Source organism: Copadichromis virginalis, linkage group LG6, assembly GCF_057382275.1.
Source record: "Copadichromis virginalis isolate Kocher_CV1m ecotype Utaka linkage group LG6, C_Virginalis_male_GT1.1, whole genome shotgun sequence".
In the NCBI taxonomy this organism is placed as follows: Eukaryota; Metazoa; Chordata; class Actinopteri; order Cichliformes; family Cichlidae; genus Copadichromis; species Copadichromis virginalis.
In genome coordinates, this window is record NC_140623.1 from 40,108,084 (window position 1) to 40,136,033 (window position 27,950).

General features: G+C 39.5%; 1 protein-coding gene across 3 annotated transcripts in view; it reads left to right on the forward strand.

Moving 5' to 3' along the window:
* The window catches only part of rptor (regulatory associated protein of MTOR, complex 1), a 199,813-nt gene that overhangs the window by 45,872 nt on the left and 125,991 nt on the right, over positions 1-27,950 (forward strand). For all 3 annotated transcript variants that reach the window (XM_085460410.1, XM_085460411.1, XM_085460409.1), the window contains 2 exons: positions 25,202-25,360; positions 27,017-27,163. In XM_085460410.1, the coding sequence (XP_085316536.1) occupies positions 25,202-25,360; positions 27,017-27,163 (306 nt within the window). The remainder of the gene's footprint in view (positions 1-25,201; positions 25,361-27,016; positions 27,164-27,950) is intronic.

The window sequence follows — 27,950 nt, forward strand, 5'->3', positions numbered from 1 at the left end:
TACAGAATTTACAGTAGGCATCAAAACAGAACCTCACTGCACGCTTTGTATTTTTTCTTTTTTGTAAATCCAGTTTAAATAAATATAGTTCAGATCAGTTTTATTCATTTTAATAGGCCTTTTTCTGAGAAATGGGCTTGAGTAACATAATTGATGGGACATGTATGTATATACGTGATATCAAAAGCGCACATCCACACATACAATGACTGCAATCCATCATAACTGTGATGTGAATGATATTCATCCAGGAGCTATACTATAAATGCATGTCATGCACTTAGTATGAGTTGGTAAATCAAACGAGGAGGAGCTGAAATGTTTCCAGGGCACGAGTCGCTCCACTGTGTGATGAACAAATAATTGTGGTGACAGACTGGTGTATGTGTTTGTGCACCACTTCGGATATTTCATAGTGTCTCCTGACCCTGACCGGACCTACGCAGATAGCTGGCCAGTGGCAGCAGCATCACTAAACAGAATTACGGCTGCAGGCAGGAAAAAAACAGAAAAGCAAATCTGACCAAAGTAAAACACAGCTCTGTTTAGAAGAGAGCAGCTTTTCCAATAGAAATAAGACCTTAATTTATATCAGACTTTCCTGTTATTGCTCTAATTATCAGAGACTTTTCCATTAACATTAAGCAATTTTTCACTTTCAGTTGTTAATTATGTAATCAAACTGCTTCCTACAGCAGTAATGACCAAAGCGATTCGAACTGACCATCTTTAGCTTGCTCCAGCGACTAAACGTGCAGATTAGAAACTGACTCAAATAAATTCAGTCAGTCCAGGCCTTGTTCGTCAAATGTGCTCGACGTCTGCAGGGCGCTTCGTTGACTCCTGTCTGTCAGCGGTATGTTGTGGTTTCATTTCTGCTTCAGTGTTGTCCTGCGCTGTCATGCTACCAGGTGGTGTAACTCTCTTCCAGTGTGCCTACGTTTTTGGTTTCAGGGTGTTAGTTGCACTCAGGAAATTGGACAAGGCTTCAGATGAAAAATCAGATGAAGGGAGATTGGCCTTTGAACCGTGTGGAATTTAAACATATAAAATGTGTCTGGCAGAATTTCTTTTAAGTAAAGAAAGGTAGAATATGCCCAGTATTTGTCCAGGTTAAATGAATTTATCAAAACCAAACACATTTGAAGTGGCACAGATTTATGGGAGTGGGTGCACAAAAGTGAGAGACAATAGGAAAAAAGTTGCAGGTACGCAGGGAGGGGAGGGGGGGCAGGAAAAGAGTCCAGAGGAACTCATTCATCACAGCCAATCTACCAGCCAAGCCAGCTTAATGGAGACAGATAGCGGCTGTAGCTGTCAACACAAGAAGCTTATCTCTATATTAAGCAGTCCCACCATTAGGACCACACCGGCCACATGTTGGGAGATTGATCTGGAGCATTTAGCGACAGGGCAAATATCCTAATTAGGCTCAAGTTTGACACCAGGTGTCGTTTTTCTCTCCCTATTTTCTGTCACTGGTGGTACGACCTTGTCACTTCATTTAAAATATCAAAAGTAATCCTCTATCTTCCGTGGAAAACTCAGACTTCAGGAAAATCTTCAACACCTCTCTCACCTACTCGGTAAGCCTCAAAGTAATCCCTTTTCCTTCTCTCCTTTTATCTCGTCTCATTCCTTCTCAGAGTGTTGTTCTCTTACGGGATGTTGCTAGGTCAGGATTATTGTCAGAGGACCAGCGCAGTCGCCTTCAGTCCTTACTGCTGATTAGCTTATTCATCTAATTTATACACCGTAAACTGCTCTGAGTAAACTCAGACATTTAAGTTTTCATTCAGATTCCTGAGTGATGAGAGCAAAGATCAAAGCCAGCAGTCTTGTTGCAGTGGAAAAATGTTAGAAAGGAATCAGACAGCCGTCTTCTGTCACCGCAAGGATCCTTGCTGTCATGTGAAACTGTATTGATCCACAGAGAAAAATTCTATTTCAACTTTTCCTTCCTTTCACAGGGAGGTGAGAGGTCAGGGTCAGGTACACATGTAGCTGTCTGTAGAGATAATAGTGATACTTCTCTCATTCTCTGCTCAGACCTTTCTGCAAAGGGGAAAGGGAGACAAGTCTCTTCCTTTGGTTAAACACAATAAAATATTTTTAGCAATGATTATTATTCTGTGTGGAGAAAAACCACATTACTTGTAATTCTGTATTCTGGACACCAATACTTCCGATTTAGAGTTGATGTAGCGGGGGTCACACTAGAGTTTTCCCTGGCATACTTATTGCGATGGATTACAGTAAACCAAGCAATATTTTCTCTGCCAGTGTTAGTTTACATTGATGTTAATATTAACTGTCTCTCTAGTTTAGACTTTTTGTGATGAGCAAGAATACAAAACAGGAGGCTGTCACGGCACATTAGGCTGATGCACACAGGCAAATGTGCATGAAGATAACTGATCCCTTTCTATATCTGATTGTTACGCTGTATAATACATGTCACCTCTGCATAGTTTAATGTGTTTCTGGGTTTCTTTAGGAAAACATATTTTTAGCTTAAAGTTGAAATGACAGGTTGCCACCTGAGGCTGGCTTCCAAGACTGAGACAATCCCTGCAGATGCTCATGCCAAAATAGGCTATAAAAAGCAATGAAATTAACATGTTTGGAGCCTAGTCGCAACATTATTATGACGTTATGGTGGCAGTTTCATTTAATTTTATTTCTGTTTCCATATATAGTCTATGGATATAAAAATTAGACCTGTTAAGTGGCAACATAAGATTTTATGTACCTGACAGCTAAGCTTAGTTAATTTGTCATTATCCTGTTTATATGAATAACATTATACAACTTTAGCCTTATTAACAGCCAGCGAATCTCCCATATATTGTTATTGTGGTATTATAACAATTTTTAAGTTGTGGTAATGATGTAACTTGAACACAGTGCTGAGGACAAGATTTTACGGGGCACTTGTTATTTTCCCAACAGCCTCTATTCTGTTATTTTCTTTGATGGAATTAATGAGTGACTTATTGATATTTCACTTGTAAAGCAATAACCGGACATTGCTTTGTGGTGAGCTTTTTGTTATCTAATAAGGTCCTGCCTCGTCTCTTCTCATCTCACTCCTACTTTCCTCTCCTACTGGTTAAATGCATCACCTCTTCCTCGCAGGCTATCAGCTTTCTCCTTTAGGATGTTGGAACTAGAAAACGATGATTATTCACTTCCAGTCACTCCCTCCACTGCTTCATTTCCCTCTTTACCCTGCAGGTTGTGCTTATTTTGCTCAATTTTCTTTTCCATGCCACCCTCATCCTATCATTTTTCTTTTTCTTTCTGCTTTTGTCTCATTCGTACTACTGGTGCATAAACGGGCACAGTTGTCTTTGTTGCAGAAAAACCAAAGTCAGCCTCAGATTGTAGACAAACGAGCACAACTGAGATCAGTTGAAATGAGACTTGCATAACATATTTTAATATTTTATTCTCTAAGAAGATTATTAGGCAGACGTCTTGCCTGTGTGTGTGTGTGTGTGTGTGTGTGTGTGTGTGTGTGTTCGTGTTCTCCTAAAGACATTTTGTCCACTAAAGTTGAACTTTAAGCAAAAGAGTCATGCATATTTCCTTTGCCCCCTCGAGCAGGTCGTCTTATTATAGCTATTCCTTTAAAGCAAATCGTTTTTTTTGTCCCGGGATTTTTTTTTCTTGTACAATAAAACCCATTATAGTAGCTTAAATGTAGCAGGATTAAAGCAGTTAATGGCAAATTTGTGAAGTAATTGCGTTATCAAAGCTCTTTAAAACCACCCACTGACATTTTTCACTTTGCATTAACATGTTAATTCTCAGCTTTTTCCTCATTTGCTGGCTGATACGTTCAGTTTACATTAAACGACTCAGGACCAGTCACAGACCAGAAGTTGGATTTGTCTTTGGGGTGAAGGAGATGGTTTTCCTGTTGTTGTGGTGAATCATGGGAGGAATTCAGAAATGCGGTGATGGTAAAGTATCAAAGAAATGTACTTTACTCGTGCATTAGTTCCAGTCTTTAATGCTTTGTCCACTGCCTTTAGTGTAAAGCGATTGATCCTCTTATCCACTGGTAATTCAGCCTTCCAGTAGCTGGAAGATGTAAAATACGATTTTTACAGCCACATTTCTTCGAAGTGAAACTTAACAGCCCTGTAAATATGGGAAACCAAGCAAGTTGTCCAGGAGCGATGTCAGGAATTTCCTCTTAATGCTTTTAGGCTGCCTTCTCTTTCCCTGGCATAACATTAATCCAATAAAGCTATCTGGACTTTCTTGCTCATTGTCATTACATTTGATAAAATATGAATGGAGCCTCTTGTGCAACCATTGCTCCTTTCAAAGAAGAGAGATTCACTCACTCATTGCCTGAATGTCAAAAAGGTTATTAGATTTGATTAAGTTGGAGTTATTTTTAGTGGCAAATGCTTTCCTAAATTTTCTGTGAATAAACCTGGAGGGCGGAAAGTACACTCTGCTGGCCTTTGCCTTCTTGAGGAAACAGAAATGTGTGGAGGTGTTCTTAGTCTTGATGCACACACAGGGGAACAAGGTCATTTTCCTGGATGCTCCATACCCCGAGAGCTGGAACATAAACACACACACACCGTCATTAATCACATCAACGAGGGATCACCTGAAGTCCACATGCTTACTCTCTTTCACATGTGCACACACGGGCTCACGCATTACTCATCAAGCATATGAAAGGGCACCACAATTAGAAGTGTTATTTACATTACTCAGTGGAGTAAGTTGTTACTGTGGCCTTGCTTTTGCTGAACCTGCCTGATGTCTGACTCACTGAGCACGTGCAGAAGGAGGAGGTGTTTAAAAGAAAGCAAGTATGTTCTGATTGGCAGTTTTGAGAAAGGAATGAAACTGAAGAGGAGGGGAGGGGCAATTTAGTGCCATCCATATCTAGGAAGTAGAAATGTGTTAAAGGTTCTTGAGTAAAGTGGAAAATATAATTATAAAATGATGCATGCCTACAGTGGAAGGTGATGTTGGGGGGAATTGGTATAGATCACCTGGTTGAGCCATATATCCAAAGGCTGCAGAGGCGGCTTGCTTAGTCTCTACTTTGACTGTCTACTCTGCATATTGTCCTGCTGAATAATATATTAATAAATAATAATTTAAACCTGTGCGATCTCCTCTGTGCAAAGATTTTGTGGCTGAAAAACACAAACAGTGGTTACTCTGGATGTGAAGAGAAGGGGAGGTTCTGACTGTTAAACTGCAGGTTCACTGGCTAATGAGTTGTGATTGACAATTTGTTACCCAGCTTCACACCACAGATAATCCCCCGTTTTGAAACATGGTGTGACTAATATTTACAAAATGAGACTTATGAGCAAGACCAAGAAGCTGAAGTGCGGTGAAAATGTGATTACACAGGTCAAGACCCAAAGCTTCCACACAACCTGTATTCTTTTTGCAAAGTCAAATTTATTTATATAGCACATTTAAAACAACAACTGTTGACCAAGATGCTGTACATTTAAGATAATCAAAAGATATAAAAACACAGGAAGACATGATGAAAATTAAGAAAAAGAAGCATAAAATGATCTAAGTAAGAAAAAAGACATAAAATTAGTAGTAACTCATTCTGATTTAAAAGCCAGTGAGTAAAAGTGGGTTTTCAGACGGGTTTTGCAACCATAACCTTCAGATGGAAGGTAACCTGCTCGATTCTAGCTGTTTTTATATATGTTAGCATTAGTTTTGCATTTCTATACTGCAGCATCTTTTTATTTATACAATGGGATATAGGTTTGTATATCTGCAACAACCTAGTCTAAACATACGCGGCTCTCTGTAATGAGAGCCAGACAAGCTGCTTGCTTGTCTGTTGCTTAGATTAGTGGAACAGCAAATCAGAAATGCTTCACATCATTTAACCTAATACAAACTTATAACTGCAATAAATATTACAGAGCTCCATTAAAATTTGTAAGTTGATGACACCTGTGATGTGAATTATGTCAATAAATTCGGATTATACTGGCACTACTGTGCTATACTACATGTAGTCACCTTGAAACTGTGAATATCTTCAAACTCATTATTATGAAATGTAATTTGATCTTTCCATTTTTCACAATAAGAGAAGTTATTACGAGTCATTTTTTACAGTGCAGCTGTTATTTCATGAAAGCTCCTTTCTGTATAAATGTCAGTGACAGCGCAGTGTTTCAGCTCTGCTCTGCAGCTGCTCACCCGATGCAGCTAACTGCAGCCTTTTTAACACGCGTGTAGTAAAAACAAAGATAACATACATTTATTATTTATTTTAGTCCATTTAGTAAGTTCTCAGTAGAACTTAGTGTGGCTTATTTTCATTATTGTGGCAGAGAATACATGGAACTGCTTACTGTGTAATGCTGTAGAATAGTGCTGTAACTGAACTTGAATGCATGAAGATTATTACACCAGGAAAACAATTTATTGGCGTGGCGTTTTCCTCGGGTCATGCTGCATACTGAGCCATTGACATTTTGAGTGAGGACGCTAATGAGGAGACTGGGGGACCACACATGCAGGCACAAACACACAAGCATAATGACCATAAAAAAGGGCCTGTGAAATAATGCACACAAATGGGGACAATATGTTAGGCCCAGCTGTGGCCTGGGTATTGATCAAGATATAAATATGTCCTGTGAAACTCCTCAGTGCTCCTGCTGAGTTATTAATAGACACTAATTTGGTCGATACAGGAATGGGGAGGGGGAGGCTCTTGGTCTCATGGCTGCATGTTCACATGCGTGTATGTATCTATGCACGGCTCAGTATCAGAAACTCTACCCAACTCCAGCAGACTTGAAGCGTTCCAGCCGCCTCTGTGTGTTCCTATAACATACGTGTTTGTGTGTACATGTAGGACATGAATTTGTGGTGCTGTGTGCTGAACTACCATCTATGAAATTGGATCGTATTTCTGTGTTTTTGTGTCATCCACCTCATTGCCCCACTGTCCCACATTTTAAAATGAACCCCAAAACCCATATTTTCACTTGTTATATTTTGTGATACTGATATCAACACAGATAAGTTAGGAGAATAACTTATACTAATATGTATTTATTTATTTTTTTATCCCCCTAGTGATTTTTCTGTAAATACTAATTCAGTAAATTTATATTGCTGTATGTATTTAATGCATTATACAGTGTACAGAGAAAAGCTCAATTCAAAGCTGATGTTGGTCTGTGTATAATAATGTACATAATACTAACACTGGTATGAGATTCCTGAACCCAGGGTTTAAATACTGTATCAGAACTGGAAAAAGTTAGATTCTCATATTTGAAAAAATAGAACTACCAAATGTTTGTTGCACGATAAACAAATTAAGCAAACTGTCCAGTTTTATGTAGATTACATTACCCAGGCAACGTAGTTTCTTATCTTGTCTGCATTTCTATTATTTGTTAGGCCAACGAGAAAAAGAAGCAGGGAAAGAACTGAGTTGAAACATTTTGTTTTCCAGTAAACTGCATATGTAGTTGTGAACGGGACCAAATTAGGACAAAAATATAGTGACCTTAAAGTTAAAGACACAATAACAAAATACCAAAGCAAAAAAGTTACTACATTTCAGAAGGCACTATGACATTTCAGAAAATACATTGTTGGTCCACAGACGGATTAAAACAGAAAATCCACAACAAAACAGAAAACTGTGACATTTCAGAGCTAGAAAGTGTAGCGACGCTTGTCCATCTAAATCCTGTTTGCTTCTCAACCGAGTGGTTCTCATAACTCGAGAAAGTAGGAGGGATCACAGATGACTAATAAAAAAAAATGTTTATTTGACCTCTCGTGTCTCTCTTAAACTCAAAAAAAGAAGAAAAGGTTGGAGGTCACCTATTGTGAAATAACCTATAATGCAGCATCAACAAGGACTGCTTGGATGTTGTGTCAGATATGTGGCTGTGCCACGCTACTCAAGGAGAGTTAAGGAGGACTTTAGAGGTCTGGCCTTTCTAACTCGAGATTTTATTTTCAGTGTGGTAGTTTAGAGACTGAATGTATCACACTGGAGACGGGGCGAGTTTTTGTTTGTTTGTTTGTTTGTTTGCTTACAGCTTTGTTTCATTTTCAGTACTTTCCAGAACACTTAAACATTCTTTGACAAACGAATAAAGTTTTGTGATGATTTTCTTGGAATATATTTGAGCAGATATTTGATTTTCCTTTGTAAATCAAGAAGTCCTGGTTAGAGGATAGATATGTGTGTATTTATAGGACTTTAATTGGAAGTGGTCTGCTGTCGGCAGATTATTTGTTTTCTTTGTTTTTTTTGTTTTTTTTACCTTGCTCACTAAAGAGGCATTAAGCCGAATTCTTCCTGTACCACAGCACAAATGACAGTAATATGTCTTTGAGGCTTTGTTTAGCTTCCTGATCAATACTAATAACTCTTGACTCAACGCGCTGTTGTAATTTCTGGTTAGTGGAGTCTGTGACCAAGCAGCCAGCATCATAAGACAAATTATTTCCCAGCATCGCAAATGACTAACACTTATTATTATAGCATTTGGCTTTGTGACATTTTCTCTACTCAGTAGACTTTCTAATGACTTGGCACCCAATCTCTGTAGGTAATTAATTTCTGTGAGAAAGATGTAACAGACATCGGTTACAGGCTGCCTTTGAAATCAGGACTCCAGGTGAAGATGATGTAAAGGCTTGAATAAAACTGAAGTTTGACTTTTTGTGTGTCTGTCTCTGTGTGTGTAACATAGTTACGACACAACAGAGTCAAAGTCAGTGGTGTTCCCTAAGCTCTGTCTCCTGGCTAATGGTTTGTGGCACTGTTGCCCGCTTCAATCTCCAGTCCCTCCTCAATCACCAACCGGTTCCACTTTCCCTGCAGGTGGCTGGAAATGAGGGCAGCAGTTGATTAGAGCAGAGGAGAGCACTGTAATAGTCAGGCGGCTGCTCGGGGATAAGAATAGCTGCTCAAATCCATCTGTCAGACCACAGGTTACTTTGACTACTGATGCTTTCGCTGTATCCCTCAATACTTCAAAGCAGATAGAGTATCTGCTGTGTGACGCGTTGCACCAACTGTATTAGTTATGTGTCATCTAAATCACAAGATTACCTTCTTTCCTGAAGGACAGAAAACATCGGTGTAACAAAATGAAACCTTGGATGAATGTGGACCTGTGTAAGAGTGACTTGACACACTAACACAGTTTACAAGTCATTTTGTTTTGATCATTACGCTTTCATCGTGTTTCTGACTGACTTTTGTTTAGAGAAACTGTAGTGTATGAAACCAAATTTAAGCATAGTTTAAACAGCCCCTTGCTGCTCCCAGGGAGTCAATTAGTAAATGGCCTGTATTTATATAGCGCTTTACTAGTCCCTAAGGACCCCAAAGCGCTTTACATATTACATACATATTAGTCCCATTCTGTCAAAGCTGCTGGTGTGTCTCATTTATGCACAAGATGACTTTTTGCCCTGAGCCACTGGGTTATGGCAGTTGTGAGAAGGATGCGTCACTCCCAAGTCATCTTACTGCAGCATAAGCCACCACTACCTCTCTGACCTTATAAAGCTGACTTAGGTCTCTGAAACTTGACTGGTGTCTCTCTCTTTTTTGGGGATTTTGCTGCAGAGGGTGGATCAGAATACCAGCACCAAAAGCATATGCTTTGGACTAGAGCTGGGCGATATGAGATTTTTTCATATCACGATATGTTTTTTTTCATTTCAGGCGATAACGATATGGCCTGTGGCCTGTATTTATATAGCGCTTTTCTAGTCCCTAAGGACCCCAAAGCGCTTTACATATCCAGTCATCCACCCATTCACGCACACATTCACACAGATATATATCACGATATGTTTTTTTCATTTCAGGCGATAACGATATCTATCACGATATAAGCCAAATAACTATATTTGTAAGATTTAAATGTGCCGTTGCTCACAAGTAAAATGTGAAATAATCAGCAGCTTGTTTTTATTTAAATATTTATTTCCCATAATAAGTTCAACAGGGTAGATGTACTTAAGGAACATGAGACTTTTTCAGATAAATAAAGGCAAATATTGCAAACTACACAAAAGGCAGCCGCTAAAGCGTTTAAGTTTCAAAATAGAACAAACGAAACAGACTAAATTGTCAATTCCACTTAGAAACAAAATATTAATTCTAAAAACAAATCTTAGTTTGTTTTACAGAAGAACAGACAAAACTGACTAACTTTTGTCAATATCAAATAAACTGAGAACTAAAAGGAAATTCTCAATCTCTCCTTGTTGTATAGCTTAGCTTTTCAAACAGTTTTAACAGTTACTTTAGTCTGACAAAAGCCGAATGACGAATTAGCGCTTCCAGTCAGAGACTGAGGCTACGTCCACACGTACACGGGTATTTTTGAAAACGGAGATTTTCCGTTTTCGTTTTAAAAAAATAATCCCGTCCACACATAAAGGGAGAAATGAAAGAAAACGCTGCTATGAACATGCCAAAGCAGCAGGTGGCGCTAGATTCCTAACCGTGCAGAAATGTTGGCCAATCAGAAGTCTAGAAGCCTCGGTGGGAAAAAGTAAACAAAGCTGGGGCATAGAAGCAGAACAGAGTCGTATGTGTGGAGGGACAGTAACTGTGTGTATATGTAAGCATTTAAACACTGCAGAGAGTAGAATTAACAGTAACAGTCTTTTAGAAATTCATTTCACCGAAACAATAACGTGGCGCACAGTGTGACGCATGCACCAGTTTATTGTATTTCCGGACTTGCTTTCGGCACAATTTACAGTGCACGCTACTCTGTTTTTTGTCAGACTTGAAATAGCCGAAATACCTTCACACTACGGAACTTCTTTGGCTCTTCCGTTCGACAATCTCTCCGGCGTTGGAACCATCATCTGTTTTCTCTTCGGTCACGCTCGGTTGATTTTTCTAGTCGGCACACTCATTTCCTCCATTACGCGCTGGCTCCATTACCCGCTGGCTGCTTCCCAAACAAATACACATGTGCGGCTTGGCACTTGTGCTGTACGTAACAAGTCACGCGACGTGACGCTGCGGCTGTGATTGGTTCGGCTCTGCGCTACTTAATTTGGATTGGCTGACCTTTTTTTTTTTAAAGAGGACAAGAGCGGCGAGGTCTATCGCGATAGCTTAATTTCTCTATCGAGTAAAAGTTATATCGCGATACATATCGTTATCGTTCTATCGCCCAGCTCTACTTTGGACTATTAAATCCTAGATAATTTAATTGACATTAAATAAGAACCAGAACCAATTCACAGAACTGCACAGAAACACTGCAAATCGGCTTTATAACAAACTTTAAAAAGCAGCCGACTAGGAAGTAAATAGACTTTTTTTTTTTTTTTTTTGGACCTTTGTAGCCTCCAGTTAGAAAGTGACATTAGAAGAAAGATGAAAAACTCCCAGAGCAAGGCAAACACAGGCGTTCCTTTGAGAAGAAAATCCATCAAACCAGCGGGGGTCATCACAAAAAAATGACACTACAGCAATAATTGTTATAGATGCTTTTGGATGGGATTCACCTGCTTTTACCTGTCGCTATGCTGCGTTTCAACACAAACCTTTTGTACTCTTTCAAATGGAGATCTCATACACACTCAGAAGCTCTCATTTGACTTTTCAGGTAAGACCAGGTGACTGAACACATTCCTCCATTTCAAAAGGGAGATCAGTACAAATAATGTTTAGTTAGAAAACAACATTAAAAATTGAAAGTTATAAACGCGGCATTATGAAAGAAATCATGAGTGGAAACTAATATCAGAAAGATACAAAAACAAAATCTAAATAATGACATATCAGTTTTTACCCGTCAGCTTTAAAAGGCTTATGGAGTATTGTCAGCCCGCAAATATGTTTGTGAATATAACTCGAAGGATTTTGAAATTCATCACATAGGTGCATCTACTAGCAGGCTGAGGGGGGGCGATGGCACCCCTCAGGTAATTTTGCATCCCTTTTTCTGCAACACGTTGGAAAATTAACACCACCTGATGATGTTTGTGTGATGTCAGTGGATGGAAACATGCATTTATTTATTTTTTCCCAACATTTCACTGCATTTGGATGGAAACCTGCATGCTGTTATGTTTTCCTTTTTCAACTTGTTTTTCTATATTCTGCAAGAAAAGAAAAGAAAAGAAAAACACAGGACTTGCTTGCAGCTTTTTTGCGTTATAGCTCTGAGTGCCTTCTTCTGTCCTTAAGGTAAAATTACTTAATTACAAATGTTGCTCCAAAAACAGACTTCTGAGCTCTGCTCAGAACTGAACTTTTAATTGGACTGGTGCTTTGAGGTCTCTCTGCCTCTTCACTGTCACAGGTCTGCACAACACATGTACATGTGCACAAAGACACACAAACATGGATGGTTCTAATCTAATGGAGCCTATTAAAGCTCCCTGAGCCTAATAAGGATTCAGGCATGTTTGCTTAATTTAAGCACATCTGCTTATCCATTGTTTTTAGTTTTGCAGTTATAGTATCTGTAATGACTCCAACATGAAAGCTGAATATTTTTTTGTTTGCTGTGTCTGACTAGCTTAATTAATCCTTCTGTCATGCATACAAATAAGGACATTATTAAGAAATCCCACAGAGAAATAGGAAGCAAAGCATGACAAAGAGTTCCTCAGTGGAATTTAATGTAGAATTCAGTTCATAACATTTTATTCATATAACACCAATTCACACCACCAGTGGCCTCAAAGACCTTACAATACTAGAGAGAGAACCCCAACAGTCACACAGTGCCTACTGAATATCACTTGGTGACTGTGGGAAGGAAGAGCTTCCTTTGAACAGGAAGAGACCTGCAGGTCAGGTTGGGGGGAGGGGAAGAAAAAAGGAGTGACATGAGGACAAACGAGCAAAAACCAAACTAGGTTTGATTGCATGTAACTTACATTTCAGCTGTTTTGTCTGTGAAATGTATTTTGTTATTATATCACCCTCTTCAACACCAGCACTTGGTGCAGTTGGACCTTCTGCCAGTTATATAACCCATGTCGCTTAGTCAGCTGCAGCAGCAGTGTTCTGACTCCGGCTGCTCTCTTCCATCATCCAACGATATCAAGTGATGGGTGTTGCTGTAATATCACTTATTTTCTATTAGGAACACGTCGTCTATAAAGTAGTTAGTTTGTTCCCTTCTACAGAACTTTCTGTGGATTATTTCACTTTTTAAAAGTATCCATATGATGATTTTTCATAGAAGTCTGTTTCATGTTTCGGCCATAGAAATGCATTTGAGGCGTGTAGGTAATTTAGTCTTGACAGGAGGTGTGTGCTGGCAGGATGAGAAGATGACGTGTCATCTCTCCCTCTGCTCCATCCGACCTGCTGTGAACTGACTCAGCCCGGACACATTGGCCCCAGCAGGACTGCTGTCACTGGGGAAATGACTATCGCCACAGCGGCCTGCTCAGCTGTGTGCGATTTGTCAAACTATGCTGTACTTTTCTCAGCTAAACTCGAATTAGTGGACTTTATTAATCCCTGAAGAAGAATATTCATTTTGTCTTCCCCAATTCCAGCTCTATATTTTCACTATCATATCTTTGAATGGTTAATCTTGCAAAACATCAACATTTTCATGTTTTCGTGCCAACTATTTGTTACTGCTTCTGCAGCTTTTAGATTGAGAGCTTGTAATCATCCCAGGTTATTAAATAGTGTCTCTTTGTCCAAGATGCTCTCTAGGTCTCTCTAGGTGTTTATTATCAGGTTATACGATTAATCTCTCCCTCTCAAACATTTAAAGCCCCAACCTTTTTTACGCCTGTTATGTCCGACAATATTTTCACGGACCGGCCTTTAAGGTGTCGCAGATAAATACAACAAAATAAAAACAGTACCGGTACCAAAAAAAAAAAAGAAGTATTATTAATAACACACGGGAAAAGACCCAGGGAAACTGAGTTAACGATAAAAACCCTGAAAACCAGAAAACGAGCCTTAATTCTCCCGGCCCCACACCAAACAACTCACAGACCCGTACCGGTCCGTGGCCCGGGGGTTGGGGACCGCTGATTTAAAGGACCCAGTAGTGTCAAAAGACTGTTATCACTCAGCATCCAGCTTGGATGTGGCCATCATGTCAAATCAAGAACACCACAGGACTCCGTGTGGATGTCTGTCACCAACAGTATATTACATAACAGCAGTATTTGACGCCTCACATCCACAGTGCCATTTGAGTTATGCAATAGCTCAGACGTATTTCTCGTGTTTGGTCTCTGTAATAAAACATTTAAGGAACATTTCTCAAGGTAATTATCCAATTTGAACACTCATAAAGCACCTGAGTTTATCTCTTTCATGCATCTCAAAAGAGCTCGTCATTCATTCTAACGTTGAACCACCTTGGGAAACTCTCATGTTGAATGCCTCTATCAGTGACATGAGTATTTGAAAATGGAGCAACCAACCAACCAACCAATCAACCAACCAATCAACCAACCAACCAACCAACCAATCAACCAACCAACCAACCACTCCTTACCATGGCTGTCTGGTACATCTACAGTGATACTGATGCATTGTCAGTCTTACTTGAAGTTACTCAACTCAAAGGGAAAGACTCATTTTCTAAAAGAGTAACATGACCTTGATCCAACTACAACACATTATCTGCTGAAACCAGAGATGAAATCTTGAGGTCTCACACATGTCAACTCTAAGCTTTGCCTCAAGGTTACCTTCTTTTAAATCAGAAGTGAGGACAAGACAAAGCCCTGGTAGAGCCAAGTATGGGTTCTTGCCATGAAAGTAGTCACAGCTCTCACTTCAGTTTTACCAGAACTCCTGGTAAAGGCCTCCAAACCCCATTTAATGGTTAAAATTGTTATTTGTTTCAAGTCTTTCAAAAACACCTTGTCAGAATGGGCAAAGCTTTATGACTCCTCTAGGCTGCGTCACACGCCGTCATCATTGACGTCACATCGTTGACTGTTACACGGCACTGTGATCTACCACATCTGGTACAGTGCCAGCCTTTTCAAGTTTGTTAGGGGTGATATAAAGGTGATATAAAGGTGTAATAACATGCTGTTGGTAATAAAAGACAAGCCCAGACATGTCTGAGGACAAGAGAATTCATTCTCCTGAGTTGTGAAGATGCTTTAATAAAGTGAAGTAATTTTCCATGTGTTAGTTTTTTACTTGGATAACTTTATCGATCCCACAAGGGAAATATATTGCAGCTTTAGTGTGCATCATTTCTTTTGAAAAATAAGAAATGATGCAAAAACGAATAGAATATTTAAGTCTGTCCTGTAAAAGTGGTGTATCCTCTGTCTTTACAGAAAGGAGGCAAAAGACATAATTTATCACCACAATGTCTTTTTTCTTTAAAGAGTTTCCTTGAGCTTTAAATATAATATAAGGGAGAAAGACTCAGGTAAGCAGGTATTTTTGACCATAAAGCCCATCTTGCATCGGTCCATTCTGGCTCACAGCTTCCATTGTGTGATGTCTGCAGGTGCAGGCAGAACGAGGCCCAGGCGGCATTAAGTCCACTCTCCTAGGTAGTCTGACACAGTAGCCTCTGGATGAGGCAAACCTCCGAGGTCCAAAGACAATGATGCAGAAAATATAAAAGCTCATTTCACAAAATCATCTTGAGATAGTTTTTATGAGTTTTGTCTCTTCTAGGTCTTGCTGAGCAGAGGCTCTCTGTCATCTTGGTTGTATTTAACTACTTTATGCTTTTGTGGACACAGGATACCCGCTGCTGTAAAACAAAGACGGGTGCTGATTTATTGCACCAACTAAAATCTTTGTAAAAGAAAATGAATCTGAAAAAGTGATTATTTTATGCGGGTTGTCGTGTTTTTATAACAGCTGAAAGCCGTCATTATTTGTCCAGTACAGAGGAGTCACTGTAAGTCAAATAAAATACATTTACATTCAGCATTCCTCAAAGAATCGCAACGGCATTGCTCAAAATGATTTCAAACAATGTGAAAGGGTTAACACACTGGTGATGGCAGCTACATTGTAGCCACAGCCGCCCTGGGGCGCACTGACAGAGGCGAGGCTGCCGGACACCGGCGCCACCGGGCCCTCTGACCACCACCAGTAGGCAACGGGTGAAGTGTCTTGCCCAAGGACACAACGACCGAGACTGTCCAAGACGGGGCTCAAACCGGCAACCTTCCGATTACAAGGCGAACTCCCAACTCTTGAGCCACAATCGCCCCAGCGATGATATATACCATATTTATGAAACTAAACAAATGCGTCCCATTTCTTTGCTAATCATGGTTACCATTGCGCCCTTCATATCGTAGATTACATAATATTTTCTCTTTGACTCCGATTCTGAGACGTTCGTTATTTTTGACAGACGAGGTCTAGTTAGAGTCCCAACTATTCCTCATTTCTACCAGCTCTCCTCGTGACCACGAGACAAGATAATTGCTTTCAGTCACTCTGAAGCTGAGTGCGTTTTATTGTCAGTCACAAGAATAAACTCTCTGTCGTATTTTCACCTTGTGTGTAAAGTTGCTGTGATACTGACGGATCGGTAATTGAAATTTTGCAGGGATTGAGTTGCCTGCAGGTCCATTAGACATCAGGGTTTAAACTTGGTGTGCGAGTGAGTGAGAGGGGGAGAGAATGAATGAACTGGTGTGTCTGGAACAATACTCTTATGCTACGTATGAATTAACACAGCTGTAGTTTCAGTCTAACCCAGTGGGGTTAGATATGACTTTATTCTTTGGAATGATTTTGAATTCAATTTAAAATCTAATTAGGTTTAATGTTTAACGTTTGCAAGGAGCCAGGTTTATAAATAACTAAACGTGAAACATTCAAAGACCCATTGTTTTGGCTGAGGCAGAGATGCCGTTATATCAAGTTGGCCTAATTATTGTTTACAAGCTTTATGTGAAAACGAGTCACAGTTATGAAATGCTGATGAAATATGTATTTGACATATTTAAAAAGATGGGTTAACCCCATCTATTTTTTATTTTTTTTTTAAATAATCTACATTCTTGAAATCTTGGAGACAGGACTATGAAATTGATTTATTCAAACGTTCATTCAGTTTTAATATAAAAAGATGGGGTCGCACACGTTGGCCGGTGGCTGATGCGTAGAAACGTATGAGCCAAGTCATCAGATGATCTGCTGGGATTGTGGATGAGCTTGACGAAACAGTGTACTTGATCTACAGAAACATTTCTCATTTCAGCTGGTAAAAGCGATAAATGCAGATAGCTCTTTGTTAATAAATGAGATTAGATGATTATATAGTAAATATCAGAGCTTTTTATTTAAAAAATAATAAGAATCAGTTTAGGCAGAAGACGTGAACATCAGAAAAAGGTTTGGCAGCTGTGACTTTTGTAGGTAAAGGCATTGAGAGGATGCCTTCAAACTGTTTTTTATCTTTCTACTCCTCACTTGTTTTAGTTTCCTCTTCAGTCTCCATATTTCTTTGACGTATTTCACTTCTAAAAAGGCTGCTGTTGATGTTCAGATGCTGATTAGTGGTTGAGAGGACAAAGGTTGCCTTTGCTCATTTCCTCCCTCTGACAACAAGTGGCTGCTGCTGTCACCTTCATCCGGCTTAATGCATCCTTTACTTTAATTGTTTTATTTATTCAGATTTTCATTTGGAGCTTGAAAAGATGAGAAGTCTTTTCTTTAATGGGTAAAAGACATTTCTTATTTCTCTTATTTTATTTGTTTTATAAAAAACATTTTGTGTTGCTTCGGTGTTAATGATGATGGATCACACAGACTGAGTTTTACCTGTGCCCAGCAGTCATTGCCTGTTTTATTGTCTGCACAGTATGCTGAAATTTGTCACAGAATAGTTCACTGAGTCTTGCAGCTAAACTGTGTGTGTTTAGCTTCATCCTGAATGCGTGCGGTGCTTTGAAAAGGTTGCCTGTTCTAAAGAGGTGACATGATGATGAATGGCAGCAGGGCTGGCACAGCGCACGCCTTTACAAAGAGTTTGTTTCCTGTAGCCTTAATGGAAATAGTGGAAGTGTTTTGCAGCGGTGGTGAAAGGTGGAGAAGCAACAGGCGAACAGCTGCAGTTTGACTCAACCTCTGGAGACGCTCTGTCCTCACAGGAAGCTGGAGCTCCCCCTTCAGGTCAAGGCTGTTAGTGAGTCCATTTCTTTGCACAGGAACACTCGCGTCTCCCTCTCCAAGAAAACTGTAATTGGTATATTTAAATGGACTCTTCTAGGTGTCTTCCTCATACATATGAATTTGTCTTAATCTCTTTCTGCCACTTGAATTTTAAATGCTCAGCTGTCATGAATGTAAATCAGCAGCTTTGCTGAAGCATCTAAATACAATTGGGAATCATGTGAAATAACAGCTACAGAAAGTGTAAACACTTGTCCCACCTAACACTCTCGCCTTTCTGCACACCTCCCCCAGTTTCCACTATGAGTTCTGATTCCAGGCGCTGCACCTCCATCACTGCAGCTCCCTCACTAACGCCATTAAGCCATTCAGATACCACTTGATATCGTCGGGGCGAGCGCTGCGCCTCTCGACATTCAGACGCTTTTATCTGATTATGCCCAAATTGAGTCAGCCTGCAAGCTTTCCTCTCGCACTGCAAAGTCTTCCAGATACGGGAAGTTGAAATGTTGACATCTTTGATGAAGGTCTGTTCAGTCTGGCCGTTGTATGATGTGACGGAACAATGAGCAAGTGGTAATTTTATTCTGCAAATCACAGCTCCCAACTGGGATTACACCATCCAGCGCCGTTTAATTAAAAATCACACAGCTGTAACATTTAAACACAGAGGGTCATTAATAAGTTGTATAGTTCAATGAGTAATGAAGCCTACATGATACCTATAAATCAGTGATTCTACATCTGCTTGTTGTCCGGGAACATGAAGAGTGCAGGAGTTTTAGAAACAGGAGTTCTGGTGGAGCTTTTATACTGAAATTCGTATTTTCTGTTTATCTAATTTTGGGTCTTCTCACCCTTGTAGCAGAGAGGTGCACAAAATAACTTAAAGTTGCACTGTAATATTAATAAAGTTTGTATTGATGGAGGGGGAGTGTTTATGGTAACAAAATCAATTTTTTTTTCTGACACTTTTAAAAATATTCAAGTTGTGATAAAAGCTAGAAGCTGGAATAATAATGTGGTAGCTAGAAGGGATCCCTGGGTGTGTCCTAAAGTTGGAGAACCCATATCTTACATGGTTAGTGACGTTTGTGTTGGGAAGGAAAATAATCAGTCTGCTGCAGGGTTGGGTGCAAAGCTGTACTGTTATTTATTATTATTTTTTTTACAGTTTCTTTGATCTCTGTTGATGACATTTGGTTGATTAAGATACATGTTGCATCTTGTGATTGGGGAAAATGATTTGGCTATATATTTTTAAGCGTCAGGCGCTGCAGATTAATGCTGAAGGCAAAATAAAATTTAATGGTTGCTCACTGAATTTTAAAGGTGGCGATCAGTGCATGAATGTAGTGTTTTTATTTTTACATTTATTAGATAGTGACTTTGCAGGATGGAAAGTGAGAAGTTGACATGTAGCCATGAATCCAGGTTGGGATCAAACCCTTAATGCTTTGGTAAGTTGTAGCCTTGGTATACGGGACAAATTGAGGGAGTGACATAAGTGTTGTGGGGCCAAATAGAAAACTGGCAGAATGAGTGGTGGGATATGAAAATAAATACTGTGAGAATATTTATAATGAAGACTTCTGTATAGGTCTGTTTTGAAAAATAGTATTATTTTTTAATATCAAGTAATTAAAAGTTGATATTTGTGTTCTGTGAAGAGGATCTTAAATCAGTGAGCTGGTAAAATGAACCCTGTGCAGATCTGATTTGGTGTCTTGGTTTTTGTTTTGTCAGCTGTAAATTTCGCAAGAAGTTGAAGTTGAAATGTGACTTCTTCTGTGATTCAAAGCCATTTGGCTGTTTGATAAACGGCTGGTTGGTTGTGTAACAGAAGGACCTTGGTGAGTGTGATAATGATTCAGACTGGTCTAAACGGGTGCTTTTCTGTTGCATAACTAGTTGACACCTCTGTGTCCTTTCATGCATGCACACAAACATTTCACTTAATGAGCTGAAGGAGCGCCAACAATGCACATGTCCTCTGTCTCCTACCGTTAGTCCTTTTAAAGTTTCTTGAGTACCTTTTCCGCACAGGCATGAGCTTCACGCTGGTTTGCTCCTGCAAAATGACACAGCCCAGTGAAGTGTGGTCTAAAGTAAGCAAGAGGTGGCAGAAAAAAAACACAAGTTGACAGCAGTGAAGCAGCAGCAACACAATCTCAAACTCGGTGTTCTGCTTTTATTTTGTTTGTGAATTGTATCTACTGCTTTTGTTTTCTTATTGTGACTGCGCCTTATTCAGAAAACAAGAGATTTGGTACTATATATGTCATGTTTCATACACTTACTGCTATCAGCAGCTTGTTTGAAGTTCACACTCAGAAGTGTAAAAGCCTCCTTGTTTGCTCACAAATTGCACTTGCTTTTGTACCTTCTGTGATTCACTGTGTTAAGACCATTTTTCACAAGACTTCTATAAGCGTTGCACTTCGTGCATACTTTTTTTTGTTTAGCTGAAATTATTATTGTTCGATAATATGAAATGTGAAAACTTCTCTTAGGCGTTTGGCTTCTTGCAAAACAAAAACGCCTTTGTCTGAGTCAGGACGGTTTTTGGATGCTTGTCTTTGGTCTGCCAGCTGGTTAGTCACTTGTCAGCTGATTCAGATCCTTATTTTTGGTCTGGTATTTTCAAATGTGAACGTGGTCTTTCTTAAATGGAAGAAAACATTCAGGTTCAGCTTGTGTCCTCTTCAAAACAGCACGTGAAAATCTACTAACACGTGTAGTTATTAGAGTCTCTCCCCGCTGGGCTCACTGTTACCTAAAATAGTCTCATCAGTTTTCGTGGATTCATTTTGCTTTTCTGGCAATTCACTTGTTGATGTTAGTTCTCCATCAACAGCTTTGGCACCTGATAGCCACCAGTCTGCCATTAATATTGGAAGGTTTCCCAGGACAAAGCATCTTCTCTCTAAAAAGAACATTCGTAACATGGCTTAGGTTTGCAAAGTTGCATCTGAACGAACCACGGGACCTCAGGAACAGTTATATCGACACAAACACCTCATACCAACAGTCATGTTTGGTGGTGAAGAGGTGTATGGGCTCAAAATGTGGTCATAAATATTTTGTACTTGTAAAAAAGATTTGTGTGTGCGTAAAAAAGATTTGTGTGCGTAAAAAAGATTTGTGTGTGCGTAAAAAAGATTTGTGTGTGCGTAAAAAGATTTGTGTGTGCGTAAAAAGAATTTGTGTGTGCGTAAAAAAGATTTGTATGTGTAAAAAAGATTTGTGTGCGTAAAAAAGATTTGTGTGTGCGTAAAAAAGATTTGTGTGTGCGTAAAAAAGATTTGTGTGTGCGTAAAAAAGATTTGTGTGTGGACTTAGAAAAAAAAACCCTGCAAGTTACAACTACGGATTTTTGACCCTATTTTTCTTCCCTTCATCAGATTGGTCAAGCCAGCGTAACAAATTCTGGATCCTTTGCTTTTAGTTAGCAGTTAGCATTAGCAGCGTATCCTGCATCCGATGTGAAAGGACTTTTATGCTGCGCTGTGACTCACAGCAATGGTCCTGGGTCAGCCCTGACTTTGTGTTAAACTAATCCTAAAGTAATAATGTTATTTCTAACCACTGACATACCACAACTTTTTCCTTTCAACAGCTACTGAAAGTTAGGGGACCTAGCTGCTATCGGATATTTATATAGCGATCCTCCAGCTTCAAACGGTATCACCCTTCAAGGACCTGCAGTTCAAAAAAAGCGCCCCTCGACAGCCAAACCCATCTGTTCTCTGATTGGATTGTTACATTTGTGATTGACATGACATTGACCAATCAGATGAAGGGAAGAAAAATAGGGTCAAAAATCCGTAGTTGTAACTTGCAGGGTTTTTTTTTTCTAAGTCCACACACAAATCTTTTTTACGCACACACAAATCTTTTTTACGCACATACAAATCTTTTTTACGCACACACAAATCTTTTTTACGCACACACAAATCTTTTTTACGCACACACAAATCTTTTTTACACATACAAATCTTTTTTACGCACACACAAATCTTTTTTACGCACACACAAATCTTTTTTACGCACACACAAATCTTTTTTACACATACAAATCTTTTTTACGCACACACAAATCTTTTTTACGCACACACAAATCTTTTTTACGCACACACAAATCTTTTTTACACATACAAATCTTTTTTACAAGTACAAAATATTTATGACCACATTTTGAGCCCATAGAGGTGGTGATTTGGACTGGCTCTGCAACCAGAGGACTTGAGCATTTTGCTAAAATTGAGTCAACCATGAATTCCTCTGTATACCAATATATTCTAGAGTGAAATGTAATCTCACTGACAGCTACAGCTTGGAAAGAAATTAGTTCATGCCACAGCATAGCACAGATCACAAGCAGTGCATTAAATCTTTAACAAAATGACTGAAAAAGAAAAGAATCAGAGTCAAAGTCCAGACTTCAACTTGATTAAATTGCTGTGGCAGGATGTTAAGAGAGCTTAGCATAAATGAATATCCAAAAACCAATGAACTGAAGCAGAGCTATGAAGTAGAGTGGGTAAAAGTTTCATCTGCAGGAATGCGAGGGACTGATAGTCATTACAGAAAACAGTTATTTCAAGTTATTGCTGTTAAAGGTGGCTCTAAAAGCTGCTGAACCATTGGAGTTCTTAGTTGCTTGCTTTTGCAATTTGGCTTAGTTTTCATTAAATAATGGCATCCCATAATAAGTCATCTGAGGTTGTATTTAAATAATCTTGCTGAGGACCAAATGATTTTCTGAAATCAGATGATTGCAGAATAATATCCATCCTTTTTTCTTCACTCGTCCACTGTTCACTGATTTGTTTTCAGTTAAAATGATAAATACTATCATGTGTGATTTTCCAGTTTTCTTTTTTCCTTTTTATAACACGTTTCTGTGTCTGAGAGGAGAGCGGAAAGACTGCACAATATACATAGAGAAACACTCAAACTGCAGATTTATGAAATAAAAGAAAGACTTCCTGCACTTTTAAATGAGTATGAAGTTGCTGTGGAGAATGTGGACTTTGAAGTGTGGACTCAAGGTCACCTACTTTGTTGAAAAAGGAAGTTGATCTTAATAGCTTGTGCCCTTGTGAGCTCTGCAGAGTTTCTTTTACATTTCTCCAGTGTTCCTCTCCCTTTCAGAGCGCTTGAACATGAAACATGGCGTCTTTACTTCTTAGTTACATGGAGTTCAGTTCATCTTCGATAATTATTACTAAAAGTCTAAACCTGACTGCAGTGTAAGACACATTGTCCTTGAACAGTTTGGTTCTCGTCCTGTTTACTAGTTGTTGATCATAAAAATATCTCTAATTAAAATGAACACAAGTAAGCTTCTGTTTAAGTATGTAAGCCTTGAGGGGACTGATTTTGAGAGTTGGTGCTATATAAATAAAAACTGAATTTCATTTAATTTTCTTGATTCAATGCACTTGTGCACTAAAGCCATACCATGCAGTAGGTGCATCTACTAAAAATCTCGGATCAGTCCCAAAATCGGTGATATGCTTGTGAAAACGATAACACGAAAGATGTCATATGTTATGTTCAATTTGATAACATTTACTCAGGGGTTGCACTGGCAGCTGCCTGTATTTTTGGATAAGTGGATTCGTCAGTCCTTCTGTAAACCTTCAGTCTACTGTATTATTATTATTATTATTATTATTATTATTATTATTAGGAATCCAAATTAACTTCCAACAAGGAGGTTAAGGTTTTGGTGGTGCTTGCATGTGTGTGTCTGTCATTCTGTTTTTAAAAGCTTGAAAAGTTTTGAATGAATAAAACTTCGATAGAACTTTGTAGGGGTGTAAAGTGAGGTCATGTTAATAAACAATAGAAATTTGTCTCAATCCCTTCAAGGTCATCATAATGATTTATTGGCTAATATATTGCTCTCCTTTAAGGTAAGTAGAGCCAAAGGTCAAAGTGAAAATAATGCTACATGTAGCTATTCAAATGACAGTGGGTTACAGGAGTGTAGTTGATTCATTTTCTTATAGCTTTGTTATGTACATTACCGTAACAGGTTATAACTGTTTAAATAAATAACTGCCACACATGAGCTACATCCACTTTAAGGGAAAATAATAAAAATAAAAACTTAAAATGAAGTAATTGTATATTAAAATGGGGTTCGACAGGGCAAATAGGAAAAGCCTGCACTTTGCACTTGTTTTTACTGCACTACAAACATAAGTACTTAAAGTATGTTTAAAAAAACAAAGAAAATAAACTTCTGTTGCCTTAAAAGCAAATACTGCACAGAGATGACGCTGCCTTGGCGAAGGTTTGTGCTCTCTGAGTGCTTCTTGTTTGTTTTGTTTTCTTGGTTTATGTTTCACATAGAAAATAATTTCCAATCTTAGCCACTCTCACTGATGGAATAAAGCAGAGTGGTGAACTTCATCCTTCCTGAAACATCAGTCAACAGATCTCAAAAGGTTATTTATAGACTACAGTCCCACAACGATGCAACTCGAAGTGCTTCACAGAAAGATGCATCAATACAACTTGTTTTGGACATTACAGGTGCACATTATCCCCCCACATTCCTGCACAGTTTAAAGCTAGACTGAAAATGTTCTGCAAGATTATTCTCAAGTCCACCCTGCACATCAGCTGCCATACCTTTTAGTCTGCTCCGTCGCCTAATATGGAGAGAATTTAAAGAAGTGTCCTGTGCTGGGACACACTGTAAAAATTGATGCAGTCATATATATATTCATTCAGAACAGACCAATAAGTGCTTCATACACCAAAAGCTGAATTTTTTGTACTTCCCAGCTAAGCAAAACAGCGAATAACCAAAATGTGGTTGTTTATTTGTTCAAAACCAAGGGCCTGTGAGTGCTGCTGAATCAAAGAAAAAGAAAACAAAGAAAGTTAAACTGACGCAGGACTACTGAACTGCAAAGGAAAGAAAAAATTAAATGCAGCACATCTCCCTGCCCGAAACAAAACGCAGAGCAGCAGTGTCCTTGTTCCCAGTGTGACTAAAGCATCAATCATTGTGACATCTTTTCTTCCCTCCTCTTTCAGGCCCGTTACAAGCAGAGTCTGGACCCCACGGTGGATGAAGTGAAGAAACTGTGCACGTCACTCAGACGCAACGCCAAGGAAGAACGAGTCCTCTTCCACTACAACGGCCACGGCGTGCCACGACCTACTGTCAATGGAGAGATCTGGGTTTTTAATAAGGTACCACACATGCACAGACGATATCGGGCCTTCACAGATCTTTCTAATCAGACCTACACTGTCACGTTCACAAGCCATGATGGTGTTAGCTGTTTACTGCTGTCATTTCCAAGGACGACTTGATTATTTGTCGCTGAAATGTCACAGGCTGTGCTTACACGTGCACTAAACCAAAGCAAAGTAAAATAAACATGTTTTCACATGCTTTCATTGGAGTAATGCTGTTTAGTCTCCAGCAGAGCTCATAATCCCTGCATTACTTTATTCACAAATAACCAGACAGGCCATTTGCATCTTAAACTATAGGCAGTTCATTTTTGGACCTAATAAGATGTATGAGGTGCGATTGGAAAGTTTCAGGAACGTGCCTGTGAAAATCAAAAGGCTATACATGATTTAATTTTGGGTGATCTCCCATTCAAGATCATCCTCTTATGTACCCGTGAAGTGTCCTCAGCATTTCTATATCAGTCTTTAAACATCCCGTTATGTCATTTCATGCTTGTGCTTTGGCAATAGGTGCTGGAGATCGTTCATTTAGAAACACCGATGTTTATTTTCAGGAATTAGACAAAGGCGCACAGAGCAACATCTGGCAGTTGGTCCAGATGATGATTGACGATTGTGTTTGTTTTTCCAGTGCAAAGTGGCTCTCTGTCACGCACCACAGGTACAGGAAAAATGTACTTTGATGTAGTCCAGTCATTTGTCGTAAATGAAGGAGTCCAAATATCTCACAGGTCATTGTAGTGCAATTAAAAGTTTCTGCACAAAGACAGAAACTGTGAATTTGTATCTAAAGGTATAAGTAGATACTGCATGCATCTTAGTAGCTAATATACTTGTTTTGGATCAGTCAGTATGGTACTGCTGGCAGTCAGCCTGTGTAACTGAAGCACTTTGGAGTAGTAACTCCTGAAGTGTTCACCTAGAAGCTTAAAGTGGACCGAGGCTCCTGTGGCTAAAATGCAGGTTAAAAAAAAAGATGTTTTCAGTTTCTTGGAACATTCTTGCAGTCAGAAAATAACTTGACAACCAGACATTAAATCAAATCTCACCTGGTTGCTGTGATCTCAGCATCGCACTGATGCGGACAGACTCGCTGACTTTGGGGAATCAGATATAAAATCTGGAGTTGTTCATCATCTTGTCCTGTAAGTAAGCACCCACTTACAATGATGCACCGCTGCTGTCGAGCGCTAGCGTTTGGCTCCACGTCCTCAGTGTACCCTCGGGCCTAATGTCCTCTCCCTCTTTTCTTTCGCATTTTATTCGGTATTCCTTATCCTATAAAATGAAGCTGCAGTGTCGCTGGCTGCTGTAACAGGACATCAGTGGGGGATTTGATGTGGACACGGGCATCACAGAAGGTGCGAAGAACCAAATTTTCCAATAAGTGTAGGGGAGAGCACCTTTATTGCACCATGGGTATTAGATTTATATTCCTCGGTCTGTGTTCCCATCGTCCCCATTTTTCCTCTGCCTCACTCCGGTTTTCTCTTTTTCTCGCTCGTCTGCTCGCACTCTTCATCAAACAGATGACTGCTTAATAATTAAACACAAATCTATAAAAGTGAGTTATCAGCAATAACATGATGCACCTATCTCTCCAATTCCTCACTCTGACGTTATCCCCTCCTGCCTTCTCTTTCTCAGAACTACACCCAGTACATCCCGCTGTCCATCTACGACCTGCAGACGTGGATGGGGAGCCCGTCCATTTTTGTGTACGACTGCTCCAACGCGGGAATCATCGTCAAGTCGTTCAAACAGTTTGCCCTGCAGAGAGAGCAGGAGCTGGAGGTGAGGCAAAAACGCACAGCGTGAACGAGTTGGTAGCAGGGTGGTAATTGGGGGGAAAAAAGACTTAAAGAATGAGCTGAGTCATACAAGCACACGCAGACACAGTGTGCGAGCAAACAGGGCAAAATGATGTGTTGGTATTTAAGAGTTATTAGCAGCAAACTGGGTGATTCATCCGATTGCAGTCACACTGAGCACACACTCACATATGTATACAGCATTTATAAAGGACTAATTGGTGTCACCGAGAGTCGACTCGTGATTCGCAGCTGGAACCTTTTCTAATAAAAAACCAAGATGTCTTCAGTGCGGTGATGCAGCCAATCAAATAGGCAGCTGGATCTAAATGATTGAGTTTTGGTTTCATCACCAATCTCTCACACACACACACACACACACACACACACACACACACACACACACACAGCACTACCAGCCCCAGTCCTCTCAGTGCTTCATCTTTTTATTACGTTTTTTTCTCTCTTTCTCTCTCCGGCTATGGCGTGTTATGTGAATTCGTAATGAGATGGTGCTGTCATTCATCTCAATTATTCATGGAGAAGTTTCAGCCAGACTGTAGATTAGCTGGAGAGGAGAAGGAGAGGGAGGGAGGTACAGGATGAACAGTACAGAGCAGGAGGCAGAGCGAGAGTAAAGAAGAGCTGCTGTGCGTGCTGAGTTACCCGTTAAAGTGAAGGCAAAGGCAGCAGCCAAACTGCTGAGTCGCCGCAACGCTCGTCACAAGTGTCTCTCCATCCTTTGCTTTTTCTTTGCTTCTCCTGCTCTT